This window comes from Engraulis encrasicolus, chromosome 6 (assembly GCF_034702125.1).
Source record: "Engraulis encrasicolus isolate BLACKSEA-1 chromosome 6, IST_EnEncr_1.0, whole genome shotgun sequence".
In the NCBI taxonomy this organism is placed as follows: domain Eukaryota; kingdom Metazoa; phylum Chordata; class Actinopteri; order Clupeiformes; family Engraulidae; genus Engraulis; species Engraulis encrasicolus.
The window spans coordinates 13,755,299-13,780,079 of record NC_085862.1 but is presented as its reverse complement, the minus strand read 5'-3'; the positions used below and the strand labels follow the sequence as shown (position 1 = coordinate 13,780,079).

The window sequence follows — 24,781 nt, the reverse complement described above, 5'->3', positions numbered from 1 at the left end:
TCCGCGAATGTCCGCGGACATCTGCGCCGGTGTGCGGGGTTGTATTGACAACAATGGAATCGAACTTTGGCGGAGCAGTGCTGTCGGAGCCGATGTGCGGAGGCCTAAAACTAAAGTGATCCACCTGTAGTATGTCACTTAAAGTCAACTCAACTCTCGTCCTGTGTTGTCCAGTGTGTTGGAGGTCCTTCTTCTTCCTCCATCTCTAATGTTGAACCTGCTACTTCTGCCTTCCATCTCTCAGGCTGTCAAGTCCACTACGGGCCCAGGAGAGAACCTGCGCAACTCTTTATGGCACACGGGGGACACCGTAGACCAGGTGAAGCTGCTGTGGAAGGACTCCCGTAACGTGGGCTGGAAGGACAAGACCTCCTACCGCTGGTTCCTCCAGCACAGGCCTACCGAGGGCTACATCAGGTACCGATCCTCCACAATGGGCAGGGGCGCCTATGTTGGGCCCCATGAAAGATTCAAATTTTGGGCCCCCAAAATGACAAATTACGTTATCAGCATCCTTCCAAGGGCCCTGTCAGTGCTGTTGGGCCCTTAGATTCTGTAACACCTTTCCCCCCCTCGCGGCACCCATGGCAATGGGGTTACCACATAGTAGTCGAGTACAATACATCCAGCTGTCCTTAGTAACATACTAAAAATCTAGGAAAATCTAACTTCAGGAAAGGTGTCATTTTCAAGATCAACGTTTTTTAAAATAAAGGTTACTACATGATAATTACATTGGCATGAACTAACATGTTTTCAGGATCTGTTTGTTTGGAGTGCTGTTTGGGTGGATAAAGACACTACTGCTATGGTTATATCCATGTGTTGTTTGTCAGGGCACATCATCATGAATCATGGTGTCACTAGGTATTTTGGGTCTTTCAGCAGCTGAACTGAATAGACAGGAGCCACTACATGTGTAAGTAGAGGGCAAGGTGAAACGGTTGGTACTGGAGACAGACAATGCCCTGAAAGGACATAGGGCTTTAGCATAGCTTTCGGGTAAGCCAGAGTAGGGCCTGTTGTAGCTTCATAGGCAAGGGTCAGGGCCTTGTATTCAATTAGGGCATGAAAAAGAGGACATGACCAGGAAACTGAGGCTATGTGGTCAAAGAATGATAGACGGTCATCAACAATGACACTTAGATTTCTTGTGGCCTTATTTGAGGCAACAGTAGCAGAATCGATATTGAGTTCGATATCATGGCAACCTAAATCTTTGGCTGGGATCACCAGCAGTGCATTTGGGCGAGGCTCAACTGAAGGTTGCATTCCTTCATACTTGTGGATAGTTCAGAGAGGCAAGCGGAAATGTGTGTGACCGTGGAGTCATCTGGCACAAAGTAACTGTGCTTCATCGGTGTAACAGTAGTATGAGAAGCTGTGAGAACAGATAACATGGCCCAGTGATGTGGTGTACATGGCAAATAGGAGTCCCAGCACCAGCCCTTAGGACACCTCTGTGGGGAGGCTATGATTTGAGGACAGCTGACCTTGCCCTTGATACATGCTAAGAATGATACCACCAGACTCAAAGAATGTCTGGAAGAACTTTAGAAACATAAAACTCAATTATTTATCTAAGAGAGATGTTAAATAATCATGTTTTGAAAAAAAAAATGCTAGCTGGTGAGTCTGCACAAAGATTTTTAGATTTACTACAAAACGAAAAGAGATGTCCATAATCTCTTCTGAAGATATCTTCTGGCTTACTAGAAACAAAATAAAAGAGTAATTTTGAGCTTGGCTTTTTCAGATTTTGAGTTTTTGCATTTTGAAATTTAATGCATATTTAATTAGATATAGTCCAATTACCATATTAAAACATAACATTTCAGAAAACTTGCAATACATTTTTTTCTCACAAATATATGAGTAATCACCGGATTAAGTTTCGTGGTGATATCGGCAAGCTAAATTTTTTGGCCTATTCACCTGGAGTGTCTCTTGACCCTTATAATAAGTCTATGGCAGCTATGTTGAAAAAACTCATTTCCCAAAGTCAGATTTTACTAGATTTTTAGTATGTCATTTAGCAGGTCCAATAGTAATAGAATCCATAAAAAAACCTTTTGTATCAATTATTTTGGGGTTAAACCCTAAATGTACTCGCCTATAGGTGTCAGCTAATAGTGTAATGGAATGAGTGTGTTTACATGCATTTCAGTATCCTGAATATGATTGGGATATTAAGTATCCCGAGTTTGCGTTTGAGCATATAAACACCTTTTCCTGACTTTCCTTATTTGGGATAGGCCTACTGAGAAATTGGGATATGCCAAGTGGAGTATTCTGACAGAAGTCGGGATACTGACGCATGTAAACATCTTATCCCGAATACAGGGGCTTCCCATAGAACGCTGTTGCTGGTATCCAGGATACGCGCATTTGAAGAGAATTCTATAACGGCCAAGAATGTAGACTGTGATATAACGCTCTGTGCTCATATAAACACTTTATCTCGAATATGACCATAACCGGGATATGCCTCATATTCGGGATACTGCATATAAACGCACTCAGTGTAATGTAATGTAATGTAATGATCAGGGCTTCGAACCGGTTCAAGGAACGAAAACCGAAAACGGGAACGAACGGAATTTTACGCAATTTTATGAGGAGCAGAAACAGAAACGAAAACGAAATGGTCTTCAACTGTTCCTGAACAGAAACGTTATTCTGAAATCCACAAAACCGGTTAATAACGGTTTATTTCGTTCTCTATATATTTTATAAAATTTCACAAAAGCATACCCTGAAGCATTCATTGAAGTGTTTGCGCTGTAGAGTTAAACAGGAAATTTGAGTTATTTGTCAGCAACAGACCAGCTACACCATATCTACACCATGCAGGGTTAGGAATTATAGCGCAAGATCTCCATATGGATAAAACTTACAGCCAGGTAAGGAGTTTAGCACGTATCCAGAATGCGAGATCTGAATGTTTTTGGATGCCGTCTGTGATTTAGCCTATTATTTTTGGGGATAGAGTAGCTACTGTGTAAATCAAGGGCAAATACTAATGGGTACGCCTATTCTAGGTATAAGATGCAGTCCATAAAAATAAACTTGATAGGCCCGCAAAACACTTCCGGGAACGATAAGAATGGACGATATTTTGCGTTCTGAACCGGTTCAGGAACGAAATTTTGGTGGCGGAACGAATTCAGGAACGAAAGCGTTAAATAAAGGTCTACCTGAACCGTTCGGAACGGAACAATTGAAAAATAATTTCGTTTTCAAGGCCTGGTATTGATCCTGAGCCATGGGGCTACAACATAGGCCTAGATACTGTACAAGTCTAGACAAGTTCAATGCCAGAAAGATATAGATAGTTGTCAGTTAGATAGGCCTACTGTAGGTCCTACAGGCTACAGATACTGATATTGGGACAGCCAGTTAACTCTGTTAACTTTGTGGTACTAATTAGCTACGAGCATGGCACATCAGTCACAGATTGGGGGCAGCAGAGGCCTAATGGTTATGGAGATGGGCTTTACATCAAACCGCTGCAGGTTTGAATCTCACCATTCCTGTGTGTGTGTGCGTGTGCGTCTGTGTGTGTGTGTGTGTGTGTGTGTGTCTGTGTCTGTGTGTCTGTGTGTGTGTGTGAGTTTAGAGTTCGCTTCTACGAGGGTCCTCAGATGGTGGCGGACACAGGCATCCTGATAGACACGACCATGAGGGGGGGCAGGCTGGGGGTGTTCTGCTTCTCACAGGAGAACATCATATGGGCCAATCTGCGCTACCGCTGTAATGGTAAGAGACTGCCAATAGGGGGCACTGTGGCACACTGCCATACTGTTTACGAGCTACAGTATATCGCCTATTGGGACCAGGGTTCGAATCCGGGCCATCTGGGTCATTTCCCAACCCTACCCCATCTCTCTCTCTCTCTCTCTCTCTCTCTCTCTCTCTCTCTCTCTTTATCATTTTCTGCCTACTCACTTCTCTATTGAATAAAAGCACTAAAATGACAATGCAATCCCAATCTGTGCTTTAAAGTCTTTTTCAATAAAGAGTATTTTAACACTTTTTACATGAAAATCTTAATGTGTCTAATCTAATATAATCTAATGGATTTAATGTTCCAATTAATTCTGCTTGTATGGGTTTATATTCAACACTTCCGTCTAGTGCAGTTCAGCAGTGTCTTGGTAGGCTACTTGAATTAGTGCATAATGAACATTTTACACTGTGCACAGCGCACACACTATACCGTAGACGTGCACTGGTACTGTGTTTGCCTTCTGACTGTTCTGAATTTGGAATGAGTCACGAAGGCTCGTATCAAGACTCAAACATTTATACACTTCAACGAGCCACTTCAAAGTGAGTGTGGAGGCAAGTCCCAGGTAACTGGAACCAGATAAATGTGTTATAACATATTATGAATACAATTAAAATGTACTATACCCTATATATTACCCTATTTGCAACACACACACTCATACACTCACTCACTCACTCACACACACACACACACACACACACACACACACACACACACACACACACACACACACACACACACACACACACACACACACACACACACACACAGTATATATATAATACCCATATTATAAAGTATTATAAAGGCCTCATGGGTGGGCTTGTCCACAGCAGTTCACACAGCAGTGACACCCTCTGGTGAATATGGAAAGAGAGTTGTGTGTTGGTCTGGTCCTCATCAGTGTCACACCTGTTTCACAGACACGATACCTGAGGACTTCGAGAGATTCCGGACGGAACACGTGCAGCTGTCGTTTTGATGTCGGAGCGGAGTGGAGAGGCGCCTCTGTTTCCAGACCGACGGGGACGACGGGGAGTCAGGTCCTTCCTCCTCCAGGAACACATTCCGCATCACAGGGAACAATAATATCGACCTCGCTGGAGCCACGTGGAGGTCCCGCCCAGTGCCAACTGTTCAGTCGCTCTTATCAGCTACAGTAGTGGTGACCCAGGGCAGCGTGGCGCACAACACAACACAGTACTGTTGGGAAGGGGAATATCTGAATCATAGAAGAATGCCGCACTGCCATGTTTGTTAAAGCGATGGTGTACCATGTTTGGAAATAAGCTCATACTACTATACCTCTCCTTCAGTCAATTCATTGAGTCGTAGCCTGCTTTTCTTCTGTACTTCCAGCCATTCTCTGAGTATGGCAGTGCAAATTTGAAGGTAAAATTTCCACTGCCATACTCATAATACGATACTCTCAATGACTTAACTCAAGGAGAGGTGTAATATAAGCTCATTTCCAAAAATGGCAAAATGGCAAAAAGTGTTCAATAAGTACCCATACATGTCTACCTGTGACGTCGCACAGTTCTGTGTATGCACCCTTTCAGTTCCATTTGACCTCGACATATTAGTTAACATTGAAATGTTGAATAAAGGACTTTACAGGTCCCTCCCATTGTGACAATTATTTGAAGAAATAATGACAAGTTTTAACACCTCTTAGGCTGTAACTAATCAATGCATCCAACTTTATGAAAATGTTTTGTTGCTCCGAGATTAAATTGAGATGCTGGGAAAATGGGCCTAGCAGTCCACTACCTCACTACAAATAGTTGGCAAAGGGATATTAAAGGCATAATGATCATATTAATCAAAGTAGGCTACCTGGGGAATTAATCATCTGTCGCAAAAGTGCATTGTATTGTGTACACACTGTTAGAAATGGGTAGTATTAGACACATATATATATTTTAGAAACACAGATGATGAAATGCATGTCACAAAATAGAAATGAAAGGACAGATGCAGCTGGTAGGCCTTCAGTGCCATACATACACTGACATCACTCTGGAGTTACTGTATAGTCCTTCAGACCCTGACATCACTTCAAAGTTCGAAGACATTGGGCTTCTCATCGGGATGGTGAATGAAGAACAGTCTCCCAAAAGTTGTGGCTGGGTTCACAGCGGGGAAACTTTGTTTTCTCCATGGAGGCGGGGCATCAGCGAAACACTCGGCCACAAGCACAGGCCGAGGACGGGAGTCTCCATATTCCAAAGAACCCATTATGTGGAGTCAGAGGCGATTCTAAGATCAGGTGGTGCCCCAAGCGAAAATGCAATAGAATGAACATTTGAACCAAAATCGCCACTACCCTGGTAAAGTGTGGGCTGTCATTCACTATCTAGGGGCTTGTGGGCCCCAAGCGGCTGCCAGCCTTGCCTGGTGGCAAGATGCGCCTCTGTGTGGAATTAGACATTAAAGTGATACTGTCCCATTTTTGGAAATACTAAGCTTATTTTACACCTCTCCTTGAGTTAGATGATTGAGTTTTACATTTCTCTACTTTCAACTGTTCTCTGAGTATGGCAGTGCAAATCTTACCTGTAAGCTAGCAGTTAACATTGAGTCCTATGAGACCAGTTAGCTGCCAGCTGGTTTCATCATAGGACTCAATGTTAATTGCTAGCTTGAAGGTCAAATTTGCACTGCCATACTCAGAGAACTGCAGGAAGGTAGAACCCAATCATTTAACTCAAGGAGAGGTGTAAAATAAGCTTATTTCCAAAAATGGGACAGGCCTATCACTTTAAAGGAACAGTCCGCCTTTTTCATTTTTTTGCAGTTCCAATTTTCTTGCAGTTCCAAGTATAACTAATGAACGTGCACATGATTTTCATCTCAGTGTCTTCAGTACAGTGTCTTCAGAGCACAAACCAAACAAATGACACAGTAGACTTTTAAGTGCATCCTTTAATGTCAAGAAATCAGAAGCATGTTTGCATGTACATCATCACCTTCAATGCTATGCCCACCAGGTGGCGCTATAGGAGTTTCAGCACAATGAGAACAGAGAAGAAGGGAGTCATTGCCACGTTGATTTGTTATTGTTGTTGGTTGGGCTATTTTTTTTTCAGGGGACAAAGGGGGAAAAAAACAAGGCAGATGACAATTCTCACTACAGAATTTTCACGACAGCTTCACTGCCATGCCCTTGGGAACTCTGACCTCACCTGGCTGATTTTGTATTATTTATATATATTTTTATATATATATTAATTCTTTTTTGTGTTTGTTTCTCTTACAGCTGCAGTGCTTTTCCAGGTATAAGCAAAGAGACAGAGAAATGAGACACGTTCACGCAGTACAAACAAACGCCTACATCCCCAAGTAATAGATAGGCTACCTTAAAGCAGCCATCCTCATCCTCAACCGGTGTGACGAGCGGTCTGGTTACCCCACAACAGCTGATTACCCAGATGTGAGAACCACAGCGATTGGTATGAACTAATTGAAACTGTGTAAATTGTGACTATTACTTACTAATTTGTTCTGATCAATCACTGTGGGGTTTTGACATCTGGGTGACCAGGGGCCTATACTAAGAAGAGGTTGGTTCAGGAGAACACCAGGTTAAGTTAAGAGGTAAATCATCTAATAGAAGAGCCTCTTCTATTAGATGATTTACCTCTTAACTTAACTTGCTTTACTCCTGAACCAGCTTCTTAGTAGAGGATGACATTTTTCGGGAATTCCCGTGGGTCCCGCGGGTCCTGCAGGATTCCTGCGGGATGGGAGTCAAAATTTTAAAGATGAACAGGAGCAGGAATAAAGATTAATGGGATCAGGCAGGAGCGGGAATAAAAATTGAAGGGAGCGGGAATGTTCGCTTATTTTTTCATTAAAAAAGCCTAGTTTTTTTGACAAAATGGGAGTGGGATTGATTTTGAATGGGAGTGGGCAGGATTGGGAAACATTCTTTTCAGGAGTGGACGGAATGGGATTTGTTTCTTTTACTCTAGTCCGGGATGGGACGGGATGGGATTTTTTTTCTGGGACCAGGATGGGACGGGAGTGAAAATCAACTCCCGTGTCATGCTCTACTTCTTAGTATAGGCCCCAGTTTGTGAAGGAGCCAGATCTCTCGTAAGACCGGCTCCTGGAGGTCTCCGCAGGACTGGGCTCTTAAGAAGACCCAAGGCCTCCCTTTGGATCCTCTGTTTTAAAAAAACTGATCCCAGATCAGCTTCAGTATCCATCCATATATACAGTACACACCCACTACAGAAAACGCAGCTCTGAGTAAACAACAGATTTTCTCATTCACACATGACATCAACTGTACTCTCCGACACAGAAAGCAGCGCCATCATTATAGTATCTCCTCCAGGGATAAACAGATATACATTCTAATCTCTTATTGTGGTGATACACGAGGCAACTTTTTAGGCAATGTGTCCGGGCAACGTTTCAAAACACCAAACGCACAAATATGTGTATGGAGCAATCTCCCATTGATGGGTGATTCACCAGGCAACTGATAAGCCTCACTCAATCATCAATAGGTAACCACCCAATTACAACATTAGACACCTTACACAAAGTCGATGATCCATGATGTTGCCTGGACACATTGGCCAAGAAGTTGCATCACACACCAACACCTTTAACCCTTCATATAGACGTGACAATACACCCCACAAGCGTGGACGAAGCCCTTTCAAGTGTTTTTTTTTTTCATTAATGAAATGCCTGGCCTGTATGCTGGAGCCTCCTCAGGGCTGTCTTTCGGGGGGCAGTGGGTCATATGTGATATCTGCAGCCGCTCTCGATGAGCGCCCTGGAAAAACCCCACCGCCTCCTCTCCTCTCCTCTACTGGACGTCTAGATATGGCTAAACAGTCTGTGCTCAGACGGCCAAAACAGTCTCAGTTTCAGGTGTCAAAAGTAAAAGTAGAAGTAAATTTAAAAAGAAACAGTTTTCTTCTAACACAGGTGATTTATCTGAGTAACCAGTAGACCTGTGTACCTGTCTAACAATCAGCTGACCCTGCACTGGTTGGATCGAGTTTGTGGTGGGTCCTTGGGAGGTCTTTCAGTGTTTTTCAGTAACAACAAAGTCTATGTATCTCATTAGGTACGATGGAGTGAAAGGTGTAACCGCTATGTAATATCATGTGCTAGAGTTGTACTCACACCGTGAATTTTACTTTTACTTTTGACACCTCTGGTTTTAAAGAAGCAAGTGATGGTGAGATACAAAACAATTCACTGAGGAAAGAAGGAAAGAAGGGAACGAGATCCAGACGAGCACCTAGCACACAGCAAGACCCTGAAATTCAGCATGAAACAGCATGAGCCAGAACCAAACCACAAGGTGATGCAAAAGCGAAAAACATCCCCAAAAAACATCAGGGAACAAGATTCCGACTTACAAATCCCACATAAAGCAGAGAGACCTCGAACATAGCACTACAGTAGACCAAGATCCAGAAGTCCAAAATGAAGCAAGATCCTTAAAGTAGCATAAAGCAAGACTCAGTACAAAAACTCTATAGGATGATTCAAGACTCTGACCATGACATGGTACAAGACTCTGATGCAAAACTTTAGATAAAACACAAGAACCTTACAGGTACCTCTGCATGAAACAAAACCAAGACCCCAAAAAAGACGGAGCAAGACCTAGAACCTAGAACCTAGCACGCAGCAAGACCAGAGACCCACAGTAAGATGGGCATAGTGTATGAAATGGCTTGGAGATGAGATCGTGAAGTACACGTATCTGAGCTACTGTACATGACCAGGTGGGTGCAACCAGGCACCTGGCTGACGTGACTGGTGTGGAAGGCTTGATGGAAAACAAGGTAGACTGGTACAGAGTGCCAACATGCATGACCACGTCACAACCAACATGAACCCAAACAGGAGGAGAGGAACACAACCAAACAAACAAACAAACAAAAAGAGTTCCAACAGAACTTTGGTCCAGCATTGGGGGTGGAGTGGGGGTGGGGGCTGTTCCATAGGCAGTCAGGCCCATTGGTCCGACAGCTCGTTGGTCCAACAACCCATAAGTCAGACAATAAGCCATATAGGAGCTTAACAAGAATCCCATTAATCCGACAGATGAGTGAGACACTCAGGCTACTGGGGTACATGTGGGCACGTCTTTTCAGACAACAAATACACGCGCAAAAACATGCCTTCACTGACGGCTAGGGTTAGGAATTGTTTTGGTTTGGGCATATTTTTACCATTTCAGTTAACTTAAAAAGTGAAGATTTACAAAATTATAAAGCGAAAACATTTGTATACTGACAGAACATGCCTTTACTGATGGTTAGGGTTAGGAATTGTTTTGATTTGGGTATAGTGTTAACGTGTGTGGTCGGACTAATGGGTCTCTTTTTAAAAAAAAACATGATACTTTCTCAGCTGTCAATTGTCGGACTAATGGGATGTCGGATTAATGGGCTGTCGGACCAATGACATGGAACCCGTTCCAAAGGCGGCGGGCATTTTGGCGTGAGTGTTTAGGCGATACATTCTAATTTCAGCTCTGGAGAAACTAAACAGGGTGAGTGACGGGGGAACTCATGCAGGCTGCACCTCTCAGGGGCTCAGCAAGCGAGAGAAGTAGAGAAAGACCATAGTTTATCTGGAGCAGAATGCTTTCAAACAGAACAACCTGCATTTGCTTTCATCGGTTTTAGACATGTTATTTTTTTGTTGTATCATGCAGTCATCTTATTTTACTGATAACCTTTATATACAATGCTTGCCAGGATTTTCCTTTGGCCGACAAACAGAAAAGAGAGATATGTCTAAACTACAAAAAAGGAAATACTCCTTCAGTTGTTTTGCCCGTCTCCTGTTTCGCCATGGTACCAGAACAACAGCAGGAGCAGGTGTAGAGAAGAGCGAATGTACTGTTGTACAGTTTTTGAAACGGAATTTGAAGTCATACTTTGTATAAACAATGCATATCTTACATCTGGATTCCAACCACTGACCACAAAGGCCTTGAACCGCAGTTGAAAGCCTAACGCGTCGAGAAGACTCTTCCTGTGTTGGCAAGTGGTGTTCAGGCACAGACCAGTTGAAAGCCTATGACCGTCTTCATCACCTGTGCCATGCTGCTGGGTCTCTAACTAGACTTGGCTCAATGATAATGTCCAGGTTGATCTTTTTTGCATAGGAATCACAAGTTAATCTGCCAGAAAACAAAGAAAAGAAAAAAAACACAAAGCCACAAAACATAAAAACCTCACACAATACCGGTGTGATTCCTGTACATTGTTACACATTGCAAACATTGTACACCTGGTGGAACCAAAAAAAATAAAGCTATTAAAAAAAAACACATTAATGAACAGTGAATGCAAGTATACAAAGAACTGAACAGACTCATAGAAATGTTCTTCAAAGAAGTAATACCCTCCCCTTAACTTGCTCTCACCAGAAACCATTTAGCAACACCACCGCTTATAAACAGCACAAAACATTGGCCATAGAAGATTGAAGTCATCAACAAATACAGGTTTAAAATCAACACTGAATGACCACAAAGGTAACAACAGGTCAACATCTAAAAACAACGATAAAACAGAGAGAAAAAACGGATCTCGTACACTTAGAAAAAACACCAAGCACAGCGAGCACACTGCAGAACGGAGCCCAGCGTAGTGTTCATGTAGAACGGAGCCCAGCGTCGTGTTCATGTAAGGCAAAAATCAGCTTCTTTCACAGTGGTGGGTAAGGATGCTCATCCCGGCTCTCTCTCTCTCTCTCTCTCTCTCTCTCCCTCTCCTCAGTCTCTCTTCTCTTCACTCTCTTAGTATTTGTAGTTCAATTGGGACTCCACGCATCATCCCTCAGCTTGCAGGTGCATCACAGTGGGACAAACATCACTTGAGAGTAGAGGCTGGATCACACTGCAGCTTGGTTATTTTGTGCAAACACCTGACTAATGTTTTCGAAAACGGTAGTCGGGTGTTTGCATGAAATAAATGTTTAAAAACTGAGCTGCAGTGTGCTCCAGCCTCTAACTCTCAAATCCTCTATTTGTAGCTCTGTCCTCCCAGGCTTGAATGCCAACGAGTTGTCTCTGTGTGCATGATTGATACGATACGTAGGTACGTAGATCATCTTGGCATGGCCTCCAAACATGGTGGCACCGCTGAGCTGCGCGGCTAAGTTCAAACCAGGTCGTCCAAACCCAGGGCGGGCGGAGAGAGAAGTGGGGTAAAGGGACATGGAGGGGGTGGGGTGGGGGGCACACCTGTGTGAACCCAGAAACGGGGTCACGGGGTACACAAAACACTCTGTGTATGTGAACATCACACCACTACCCATGAGCAAAGTGTATGGGGAGGTCTAGTACTCCTTCAAATCAAATAAATAGTATACTGTATAAATAATGAATACCAAATAAATAACGGCACAAAAAACAAAACACAAAACGGTTGATAAATACAATTTTACACACAATTTAAAAGTGCACCAATGAGTATTAGTCAGGCCTGAAACAATTTGGCAATAGATGTAACAAAATATGTAGAAAACAAACAAACAACAAACAAACTGGTAAACAGACACACACGCAAATAAATAGCAAATAAATAAACAATATAATATATAAAACGATGAAATGTCAACACCACAGAAGTAACCTGGGTGGCTCGAGTTATGTGATTTAGTGCTGACCAATCAAGTAAAGGCAACAGAGGGTGAGTGGGAAATATTCTAGTAGTATACGAGCCCTTTGGCTTTTATTTTGAAGCCAAGAGGCCCTTCTATTAGAAGATCTACCACATGCTCAGAGAAAACCAACCCAGACGTTGCCACTTATCTGTCTTGTACACCATGTCAGATGAGAGCGAGGGTGACCTCACCACATTATCACCTACGTACGGCACGGTGAGACAGACTCGTCTTGATACGATGTCAGGAACGCAGCCGAAAACACCACTCTTATCACCATAGCAACCCAGATGAGGATGGAGTATGGCATGACATATGGCAGTCACTCCACACACGTTTTTTTTCTCCCTTTAAACAAAAACAAGTAAAAAAACAACAAACAAACAAACAAACAAACAGACAAGCCAGTCCAAATCCCTAACAGATTGTGGGGTTGCGACGAGTAGCCCAGGGGTGGGGTTGGGCCGCGTAGCCCTGGCTTCGCTGGACTGGACTTCCCGCACGGGGCACCAAAACCACAGCACCACCCATCCAACCACCCACCCACCCACTGCCCACGTGAATCTCTGGAGCATGCCGTTACATACAGTACAAGTGCATGGAGATGGACAACTGGGTTGAGTAGGTATGTAATGTGTTTGTGTGTGTGTGTGTATGTAAGTATGTATATATGCAGGAGTTTGTGTGTGTGTGTGTGTATGTGTGTGTGAGTGAGTACATGTATGTAACTCGACAGCGGGTATGACTGCGGCAAGACTTGTCTGTTTTTTCTTTTCTTTTCCCCGACCGGCGCCCTGCGTCCAACTGACAGGTAGGTACAGTATGCAGGGAGACATCACAGCCGGTCCATTCTGAAGGTGTCCTCCGTCGCCGGGTCGGCCAGAACCATGTCCGGGTCGTTGAGCATGTGCAGACCGTCCAGTGTGAGCGGGTCGATCTTCAGCTCGTCCAACGGGAACTGAGAGTCTGTGTCGAAGCTGACGTCCCCCACACCCACCAGCGACGAGGCCAGCTCTTTGGACAGGCTGGGAGGGGACTCGCCCGTCACTGGGAGGCGCAGCAAAGAAGAGCGGTCATGGGCGTTGGGGAGGACAGCACAGGACAGGGAGGTGGAGCAAAGGGAGGACGATGGGGAGAACGGTCATGGAGGTTGGGGAGAACAGCACAGGACAGGAGAGGACAGGACAGAAGAAGAGAAGAGGAAAACGTTAGGTGATGGTTGCAAAATGAAGAGCACTGCATTGTCAATTACTGTGAAACAGACAACAGCCAGCTTCTATTGTGGGATGTTTCGTCACACCTTTTCTTGCACACATGTTGTGTTATGTATACTGCTATACTGCAGAGGAGCACTGTCAATGCCAATTATTCCTAGCTTATTATACAGAATTTAGTTTATTCCTATGCAGACAAATGAAGAGGCGGGAGAATGGCACTATCCATTCCACAGTGCTCCACATTGTTCTGATGGATTCTCCTCACATACATACTCCCATATCAGTTCTATTCTATTCAATTTTATTCTATTACAGTATTTAAATAAAGTTAGCAAGTGGGATATATGATTCTGTATGTGGGGGACCTTACAAACCAGCATGGTGTTAATATTAAAAATGAAACTACAAGTGTCAGGGTCACTTGCTACCTCCATGACAACATGGCCCACTCTAAATGTATGTGAAGACATTTCATATTTAGCAAAACGCAATGTAGTGACAGTGAAGTCATCAGGCATATAAAAGCATTCCATTCAATTTCATGAGCACATGCTAGCTCAAATAATGCTACAAAAGACATCAGTCTTCATGAAGGGCTTGACTACGGCAAACGGACCAAAGACTGAGGTGCTAAGGACCTGTCGCTATGGTAACAGTGAAAACAAACAGGTGAGGCAACACATCAATTATTCCCTTAATGAAATAAAATCGAGCCATTAGTAACTAGGCCAGGACTGGCAGCTTGTTCTTCTGCCTTATTTTTAGTCCTTTTGTTCAAAGCCAGTTCATCCTTTGCTTAGTACGTATGTACACTCGACCCTGAAATGCTGGAAATCACAGCTCTGTGGAGGATGGCAGAAACACCAGACCAGCCAGGCGGACAAAGAAACAGAGAGAGAGAGAGAGAGAGAGAGAGAGAGAGAGAGAGAGAGAGAGAGAGAGAGAGAGAGAGAGAGAGAGAGAGAGAGAGAGCGCACGCAAGAGATCGGTGACACTTACAGGGAACAGAGAGGATAGAGAGAGAAGAGAAGGACCCAGAGAAAGAGAAAGGAACAGAGATGAGAGAAAGAGAGAGCAGCAGAGATGAGAGAGCTAGAGAGAGAGAGAGAGAGAGAGAGAGAGAGAGAGAGAGATGGAGAGAACGAGAGTGAGAGACAGAGAAGGTAAGGGAGAGACGGTAAAGCCAGCGAAGCATCCTTCTCCTACTCCTTCCTTCTCCTACTCTGCCTCCTCCTCCTCCTCCTCCTACTCTGCCTCCTCCACCTATTCTTCCTCCTCCCCCCCCTCATCCTCTTCCTCCTCATCCTATTCTTCCTCCTCATCCTCCTCGTCCTCTTCCTCCTCCTATTCTTCCTCCTCATCCTCTTCCTCCTCCTCCTCTGCCTCCTCCTTCTCCTCTTCCTCCTCCACCTATTCTTCCTCCTCCTCCTCCTCCTCCTCTTCCTCCTATTCTTCCTCCTCATCCTCCTCCTCCTCCTCCTCCTCCTCTGCCTCCTCCTCTGGAGAATACCCAGAGACCTCTGCCTAGGCCGCTCCACTGCTGCTCCACCACCCACCTGTGAGGACAATGTTGGGAATGTTTCCATGGTTGCTGTATCCTAGCTGCGGCGAGTCTGGCAAGGTTCCGTGGCTGCCCGTGAGCCCCATCATGGCCGCCTGCGTGTAGTTGAGGGTGGAGCAGGTGCTGAAGAGGCCCGTCGAGCTGTTGGCATTCTCTATCATGTTGAACTGCTCCAGCTGCACGCGCGTACACACGCACGCACACACGAACACACACACACACGCACGCCAAACATACGCACAGCACAGCAGACACACACAAAGCCATTAACCACAGCTCAGCAGACACACAGAGGCATGAACCAGACCATATACACAAAGACACACAGTACAAAGTGTTAACAAGTTAATTCATCACTTACTAAGACACCACTATAGGACCAAATACACAAGACATTCCACACATATCCGCAACCCTCTCACACGTAGCTCGGGTATGAATTGAGCTTTACATTTAACAAAGAAACATCTGTCTCAAAACGGGTGCTGGACTAGCAAATGAAGACTTTTGTTTTGCTAGTCCAGCACCCATATATATTTTATGAATTGAGCTTTACCTGTTGGGAGAGAGAGGGCATTGCTCTCTCTGCCTGCTGCCTACTTTACCTGTTGCTATGGGGCACCAAGTCATTCTGGCTCTTACAGGACCTGTTGGCAGAGGGTATTGGTCTCCAGGGCCGGCCTGAGGCATAAGCGAACTACACGATGGCTTAGGGCCCCCACGCCACCAGCCCAGGCCATGAAGCTTATAAAGCATCTGATGCTGAGTAGGTGGTGGTCTGGTGGGGGCCCCCGGATGAAATGTTTGCTTAGGGCAAATAAAGGCTTCGGCCGGCTCTGTTGGGCGCTTACCTGTTGGGAGAGGGCGTTGGTCTGCCGGGAGGCCAGCTGGTGCTCATAGAAAGAGTCTCCGCTGATACTCGTCACCAGGGGAATGTGCTGCGGGCGGCAGGAGGCAAAGACAAGACTCACGTTACCATGGTGATAATCATGGTAATAATAACACTAAGACAGACAATGCTGATGTCTGTAAATGAAGTTTTTATTCATTTACCACAGTTGGTCACACTTCACTTGACGCCAGTGTCATACGTATGTCATAACAGTGTCATGACACAGTCATGAATGAGTCATAAACATGATGTCAATGCCATGAACGATTTATGGCCATGAAAAGTTGACATTGTTAGGGCTTTACGATAAGCGACTGTCACTTAATGACAAAGTCATAATGTGTTTATGCCATTGACATAATGTTTATCACACATGAACGATACTGTTATATCATACATATGACGCTGTACGTATGTCCCAAGTAAAGTGTTACCCTGCAGTTTTACAGGTATGGCTATAGCTACAATGACAAGGACAAGGACAGGAAAGCAGTCTACAGTACACTACTCTCCAAAAGAGTTGTCGCCTATCCATCTGTTTGGAATAACAGCTAATAACCTGACTTTAATCACTTGGCTTCAGAAGTTGATTTTCTGGAGAGGTGAGAGTGATTCAGTGATTAAGTATGACACCCGATCTGCGTATTTGATGTGTTTTGAAGTGACTTATCTGCTCATTTTCACATTATGTTCGATAGGCGACAAAACTTTTGTCTTGTGAAAATCTGCCCTGTCTGTGTTCAATAAAGGGTCAATCTTTCTTTGGTGCATGAAATTTATTTTTGTACATACATTTTCATTCGGGAGGGTTGTAGCTTTCATATGAGTGACTTCTGAAGCCAAGTGATTAATTGAAAGTCAGGTTATTAGCTGTTATTCCAAACAGATGGATAGGCGACAACTCTTTTGGAGAGTAGTGTACATCTCCACAGCAGAAGCTAGACAGGAAAGCCTGATCTAGAGGAAGCGGGTGTGCTACTACAGCAAAGCGCTACAGTAGGCAGCGCTACACACTGTAAAAGGCCGCTACAGTACAGTACGACAGAAACAGGGCTCTCAGTCAGAGCTCCCGCACATCCAGTTTCTTTTAGCCAGGTGCAGAGTCAAAACGTAACTTTATGTAAAGGACCAGTTCAGCTGTTGTATTGCTCACGCTACCCTTGACTTGGCAGTACCTGGTGATGCCACATTTTTCAGCGAAGCCCTCTCCGAGATATGAGCTATTGTAATGGGGGCAGCGTATGTTTACATAAAAAAAAAAAACCCAAAAAACATAGGCCTACTCCAAATATTTTTCCAAAAGGTACTGCTGTTTGCTAGTTGTCTGCTGATATTGTATAACCTTTCGGATGTTTTTGGGAATAAATAAAAGTGTTTTTTTTTTATGTAAACAAAGCGCTGCCCCCATTACAATGACCAAGATCTCGGAAAAGGCTGAAAAAAAAACCCCTCAGGTACTGACAAGTCCAGGGTAGTGTGAGCATTACAACTGCATGTTGAAATTGACTGAACTGGTCCTTTATGTAAGGCAAGGAAGAACCTCACACTGATGAGCTCCCTTTTCATCTATTTTTATTCTTGTGAACAACTAAGCTCCCTTTTAATCCATTGTTATTCTATATTTACATTATTAATGTATGTTTATTTACAAAAAAAATATGTTAAAAGGGAAGTCATCGGTGTGCGGTTCTTCCTTGCCTTACAGAATCACAGCTCTGGCATCACGTGTGAAAAGGAAACTCCTCCACTACAGATACAGAACATGAACACTCGATGAAGCAGCGGAAGAGGAAACGCCCCAGGCTGGTCACACCAAACATGAACTCTCCACTGGAAATGTAGCTCTGTGGAAATGTAGCCCTGTGGACTCGCTGTCCATACATGAGTTCACAGTTTTTATAAACACGATGTTGTGAAAAGGGGTCTTAAGACGCTGGCAGCCAACCACGTGAGCTATTTTTTTGACCGATTTCCAACAATCAGAGGTTGAGGAGTTGTGCGAAGCTAGGTTCGCGCAGCCAGGGGAAAACAAACATTTAGAACCCATGTATACTACACTATGGACAGATGGGTAATTTAGCAGCTTGAGCATCAAGAAGAACACTGATTGGGTGATCGAATGTCTTTTAAAACAAAAACTCAGATTTAGAGTTAGGTTTTGGGTTATTTTTTTTTCAGGGAGTTCCACATTTCCAGGACATGTTCCAACTCTGGATACCACACACATACAAAAACAATTCACACACAAGCAGAAAACAGAAAAAAACAAGCTGAACGGAGCCGGGTCATCAGGCCGATGGCGTCCCCCACGGCCGTTACCCCCATGCCCACTGCTCTTCATGCTCACTCCCGCACTGCATGATGGGAGACGGCAAGAAGAGAGAATGTGTGTGTGTGTGTGTGTGTGTGTGTGTTTGCAGGACCATATTAAGACACTGAGGTGCCCCCGGGGAGTACACTTCGCAGGTGCCCCCTTCCTTTATGAACAATATTTTCAAAGTTTGTGGGCAGTCATGGGTGAGCGGTTAGGGCGTCAGACTTGCATCCCAGAGGTTGCCGGTTCGACTCCCGACCCGCCAGGTTGGTGGGGGGAGTAATCAACCAGTGCTCTCCCCCATCCTCCTCCATGACTGAGGTACCCTGAGCATGGTACCGTCCCACCGCACTGCTCCCCATGGGGCGCCACTGAGGGCTGCCCCCTTGCACGGGTGAGGCATAAATGAAATTTCGTTGTGTGCAGTGTGCAGTGTGCAGTGTTCACTTGTGTGCTGTGGAGTGCTGTGTCACAATGACAATGGGAGTTGGAGTTTCCCAATGGGCTTTCACTTTCACTTTTCACTTGTTTGTGGTTCATGTGGTGCCCCCTAACTGGCTGTAATTGGTTGGTGCCCCTTGGCACTGTGCCACTGGCCGTTATGGATAATCTGGCCGTGGTGTGTGAGAGTTTATGTTGTCTTAACTCCCCTACTTGAAGAGAGAGAAAGAGCAAGAGTGAGCAAGCGAAAGAGAGAGACAGAAAGAGAGAGAGAGAGAGAGAGAAGATTAGGCTGCTAAATTTTGGGGTTTACCAATACCCACACAAACAGCACACACACACAGCAGACATCACACGGGTGCGAGCACAAGAACACCAGAGCGCTGGGGACATGGATGCGGGAGTTGCAATTGACAGCCACTGAACACAGAAGCCAAAAGACGGAGAGGGTGGGTGGGGTAAGCCCAAACAATGATAAAGCGTCTGGTGAGTGTGACTTTTAAAGTCTTCTACAGTCTACGTCTTTATCTCCCCTCCCCCCACCGCTCTCTCTTTCTCTCTCTCTCTCATTCTCTCCCTCTCTCTCTCTCTCTCTCTCTCTCTCTCTCTCTCTGCTAGCTTCTCGTCTGCTCGTCCGGTCGCCCTTACTTGAGGCGAGCCGCCTGGCGAGAAGCCTTGATTGGAGACAGGCGAGGTGGGGGACTGGTTGGCAGGGGAGGCCGCCTGGTTGCGGTACTGTGGAGGGCACGGGCACCAGCACATCAACAGGACATGACACAGTACAGTAAAGTTCAGTACGTTAGCCTGGGACATATCCTGCACTCACTATGATAGCTAGATAGTATGTTAGCCTGGCGCGTAACTTGAACTCACTACGCTAGCTAGCTAACTATGTTATCAACCGCCGAGGTCAGTTCGTTGGTCCCACAGCCCATTGGTCCCACAGCCCATTGGTCCCACAGCTTATTCCTGCTGCTCCATGTTCCCACATTTTTAACAAACTATTCAAATGTAGGCCCTATGTTCCACAACTCCACATTTCCGAGTACACTAAGAGAATATGCCTTTCTCCCTACCATGGAACATAGGGGCTAAATTTGAATAAACTCTTAGAAATGTGGTAACATGGAGCAGCAGGAATATGCTGTGGGACCAGTGGCCTGTGGGATAAATGGGCCTAAAAGTTAGAAGTCTTATGCCCTGTACCATTCTCCACACTGTGCACTGTGTACTGAGATGTAGTGCACTTTACGCCCTCACGTAACGGCAAAAATTTGAGGGTGAAGTGCTGGTCCAAATCACATTCTGTCTGATAGACTTAACGGAAATGACGGTTGTCGCGTGTCATCACCAACCGCCAATTAACAATTAATCACGCAAGACACTGTTCGTTATGTTGACATTTTTTTGTGTTACCCTGTCTGTTATACACATAACAATTGCCTTTGGAATCAAAACTATGTTGTTATTACGGAGAGTTGGCAGTTTGACAGATCTGACACGCAACTACGTAACAAACATGGCGGCCGTTGAGTGCGAAAAGTGTACAGTGACTCCACACTTCAAAAAATGGCCGGTTTGAGGGCGTTATCCCGGTAGTTTGCAGTACACTTCACCGTCGCAATTAGAAATGGACTGCCCTGTGTACCCAAACACAGTGTGGAAAGGGCAGTAAGTACAGAAATTGGAACAGGGCAATAGTGACGAGGAACCAATGGGCTGTGGGAATAGACACGCTCTCTCAACCATCATGGCACCATGGCATGACAGTGCAATAAAGTACAGTACGTTAACGTTAACCTGGGACACCTGCACTCGCTATAGTTGCTAGCTAGCTACAGTAATTAACTACCATCTCCACTGCCACACACCAATAAGGTCAGTGGATGCTTGAACCCTTGGCATAAGCCAAATGGTAGCAAGAGGTAACCACTAAAGAAGCAATACTGTATCTTTCTTGGTCTAAATTACTAATGCTAAAATTACAGTTTAGACACCACAAGTCTTTTCACTATTTCAAGATTTAAAAAATACACAAATCAGTAAACAAGAATACACAGTCTGTACACTAAATGGCATAATTGAGTGGTGCAAGAAGGCCTGTGATCATCCCAGAGATTTATGGAAATATGACCCAAAATGTAATCTTTGATCGGAGAGAATATTTATACCTCAAAGGATGAAAAAAGGACTGATTTCTTCATTGATCTTCTAAGCTATGTGACTACTTCTAAGCTATCAATGTGACTACCCTAAGCAAATAAAGGACAAATAAATTATGATAATGTGCCGACATATTGGATGTCTTTCATTGGCTTCATCCATGTGTGGTACTTCCTGCTGCCTCCGGTTATACTGTATTTTGTCAGTTCACTTGTATTGCAGGTTTCCATGCAAAATGCAGTAGTCGTCCCATATCCCCACTCACTCAAGAGCACATTTACTATATCTATCCAACTATTATATTAGTCAGTGGTGTAGTCTACTTTTTTATAGTGGGTATACTGTATATTTGAGCATTTTTTGAAGTGGGTACACTGTATATATTTGTGCCATTCAAAATAATTTTAAGTAATTTTAATAACAATTTTAAGTGGGTATACTGAAATCCCTGAAATTTAGAAGTGGGTATACTCCGTATACCCGCGTTCTACGTAGACTACACCACTGATATTAGTACATTATTATTTATCTATAACAGTATTACACTGCAATTACATTACAATATGTGCCTGTATATTTTATTTGTATTATTTGTGTATTTTCTTCTACAGCGTGTTTCTATCGATGTGCACTGTGCTCTACTATTGACTACATGTTGAGAGAAAGCCAACATTTCCCAATCAATGTGTGTACAAAATCCTTGTACCTGTTTGTAACCTTAGTAACCTGAGGTAGTACCGGTATGTGGGAGGAATTACTCTCAGAGTAAAACATCATGACTGTCATTGTTCCTCAGAAACTGGCTAAAACACTTTTCACCCAGTGTCCACTTTAATGTTGGATCGATTTGGTAATAGAGGAGTACACATGTCCATGTGGATAAATATTCAATTGGCTTCTCCTTGTGTTTCTGATCACATGACGTCATTACATTTTGGGTCATTTTTCAGAAATATCATATAGGGCGTCACAAACTTTCTGGCAACACTGCTAATAACACAAAAAACATGTTTATCTAAGATTAACACGAAGGGAACAACAGTTATAATTGATCACAAGAAGAAAAAAAACATGGGAAAATATTTTTAAAAATGCCTTTTTGACATTTTTTATAGGAGAGCCAATGCATGTAATAGCTAGATAAGAGCTACACATTAACCAAACTCTTTGCAAACCTGGTGCTTCAGACAAAGACAGTAGAATAGTCACCAGAGCCTGCATCCAAGAGAGAACATTAAAACAAAACAAAACTCCCCTGCAGAGAAAACTGCACACTTAGAGCTTTTAACAGGAGCAAGATTGAATATATCCAATGAGCTAAAAATAACTCCACTGGAGTTCATCCAAATTACAGCAATAATTATGCGTCCAGATACTGTGAGATTTTACTTTGGGAATATGTGCGTGCTGGTGTGAGTGCTAATGTGTGTCAAAAAAATAAATAAATACATAAAAAAACATATACTATACAGATACTGTATATGACTGCTTCAGGTTCGATTAGAGATTTGATGGCAACTAGCAGTATTATACTGCCCTACCAAAGGTAAAGTCCGGTAACTACCACATATTTAGTCAAAATTGAGTTTGGACTGAAAATGGTCTTCATTATACTTCCTTTATCTTGTGACAAAGCCTTATGGCCCAAATGTGTTCCGTTTTCGTGGTATATATTACATTTTGGGTCATTTTTCAGAAACATCTAGGGGGTCACAAACTTTCTGGCAACACTGCTAATAACACAAAAACATGTTTATCTAAGATCAACACGAAGGGAACAACTACACTTATAGTGAATCAAAAGAAGAAACAAACATGGGAGGATATTTTAAAAAGGCCTTCATTTTGACGTTTTTAAAGAAGGGCCAATGCATGTAATAGCTAGATAAGAGCTATACATTAACCAAACTCTTTGCAAACCTGGTGCTTCAGACAAAGACAGTAGAACAGTCACCAGAGCCTGCATCCAAGAGAGAACATTAAAACAAAAGAAAATTCTACTGCAGAGAAAACTGCAAACTTAAAGGTTTTAAGTAACAGGAGCAAGATTGAATACATCCAATGAGCTAAAAATAACTCCACTGGAGTTCATCCAAATTACAGCAATAATTATGCGTCCAGATACTGTGAGATTTTACTTTGGGAATATGTGCGTGCTGGTGTGAGTGCTAATGTGTGTCAAAAAAATAAATAAATACATAAAAAAACATATACTATACAGATACTGTATATGACTGCTTCAGGTTCGATTAGAGATTTGATGGCAACTAGCAGTATTATACTGCCCTACCAAAGGTAAAGTCCGGTAACTACCACATATTTAGTCAAAATTGAGTTTGGACTGAAAATGGTCTTCATTATACTTCCTTTATCTTGTGACAAAGCCTTATGGCCCAAATGTGTTCCGTTTTCGTGGTATATATTACATTTTGGGTGATTTTTCAGAAACATCTAGGGGGTCACAAACTTTCTGGCAACACTGCTAATAACACAAAAACATGTTTATCTAAGATCAACATGAAGGGAACAACTACACTTATAGTGAATCAAAAGAAGAAACAAACATGGGAGGATATTTTAAAAAGGCCTTCATTTTGACGTTTTTAAAGAAGGGCCAATGCATGTAATAGCTAGATAAGAGCTATACATTAACCAAACTCTTTGCAAACCTGGTGCTTCAGACAAAGACAGTAGAACAGTCACCAGAGCCTGCATCCAAGAGAGAACATTAAAACAAAAGAAAATTCTACTGCAGAGAAAACTGCAAACTTAAAGGTTTTAAGTAACAGGAGCAAGATTGAATACATCCAATGAGCTAAAAATAACTCCACTGGAGTTCATCCAAATTACAGTAATAATTATGCAGCCAGATGCTGTGAGATTTTACTTTGGGAATATGTGTGTGCTGGTGTGAGTGCTTATGGGTGTCAAAAAAATAAATAAATACATAAAAAAACATATACTATACATATACTGTATATGACTGCTTCAGGTTCAATTAGATATTTGATGGCAACTAGCAGTATTATACTGCCCTACCAAAGGTCCGGTAACTATCACATATTTAGTCAAAATTGAGTTTAGACTGAAAATGGTCTTCATTATACTTCCTTTATCTTGTGACAAAGCCTTATGGCCCATTTTCGTGGTATTGCTATGTCAATATATAGTGAGTAGGGTACACTTAACTTGACGCCGGCATCAGATGCATGTCATTACAGTGTCATAATAGTGTCATGACACAGTCATAGATAAGTCGTAAACATTATGTCCATGTCATAAACCTTTTATGACTGTTGGCCTTAAGTGACATTCGGTTATGGAAAAAAGGCTGTCTAACAACAGTCATAAAATGTTTGACACAGACATAATGTCTATAACACGTGCATAACTGTGCCATGACACTGTTACGACACTGTAATGACATGCATATGACACTGGCGTCAAGTAAAGTGTTACAGTGAGTAGTGAATGGGGATGGTGGAGATGCTGCAGTCAGATGGAGAGGAGTTTAACAGGCTCATTCCTCATCACACATCACCCATCACCAAGCTCTCATGACACATGCTGGCCAAAAAGGACACATCTGTCTCACATTCACCGAGCTAGTTTTGATGGTAGGAGTGTGTGTGTGTGTGTATGCAGCAATGGCCGAGTTGATGGTGGGGATGTACGTTTACTGTGTGTTGGTTTTGAACTGCTGTGTGCATGTGTGTGTGTGTGTGTTGGTGTGTGTATG

At 43.4% G+C, this 24,781-nt stretch overlaps 2 protein-coding genes across 4 annotated transcripts in view; one reads left to right on the top strand and one right to left on the bottom strand.

Moving 5' to 3' along the window:
- Positions 1–5,416, top strand: part of comp (cartilage oligomeric matrix protein) — a 33,470-nt gene extending 28,054 nt beyond the window's left edge. Inside the window, exons 17-19 of the mRNA XM_063200704.1 lie at positions 245–417; positions 3,620–3,759; positions 4,717–5,416. Coding sequence (XP_063056774.1) covers positions 245–417; positions 3,620–3,759; positions 4,717–4,775 — 372 coding nt within the window. The 3' untranslated portion in view covers positions 4,776–5,416. The remainder of the gene's footprint in view (positions 1–244; positions 418–3,619; positions 3,760–4,716) is intronic.
- A 1,161-nt stretch (positions 5,417–6,577) lies between these two features.
- The window catches only part of crtc1b (CREB regulated transcription coactivator 1b), a 35,840-nt gene continuing 17,636 nt past the window's right edge, over positions 6,578–24,781 (bottom strand). For 2 of the 3 annotated variants that reach the window (XM_063200696.1, XM_063200697.1), the window contains exons 11-14: positions 19,528–19,614; positions 16,084–16,170; positions 15,228–15,408; positions 6,578–13,501 (exon numbers count right to left, since the gene is read on the bottom strand). In XM_063200696.1, coding sequence (XP_063056766.1) covers positions 13,290–13,501; positions 15,228–15,408; positions 16,084–16,170; positions 19,528–19,614 — 567 coding nt within the window. In that variant the 3' untranslated portion in view covers positions 6,578–13,289. The remainder of the gene's footprint in view (positions 13,502–15,227; positions 15,409–16,083; positions 16,171–19,527; positions 19,615–24,781) is intronic. The other variant, XM_063200698.1, reaches the window with a different exon arrangement.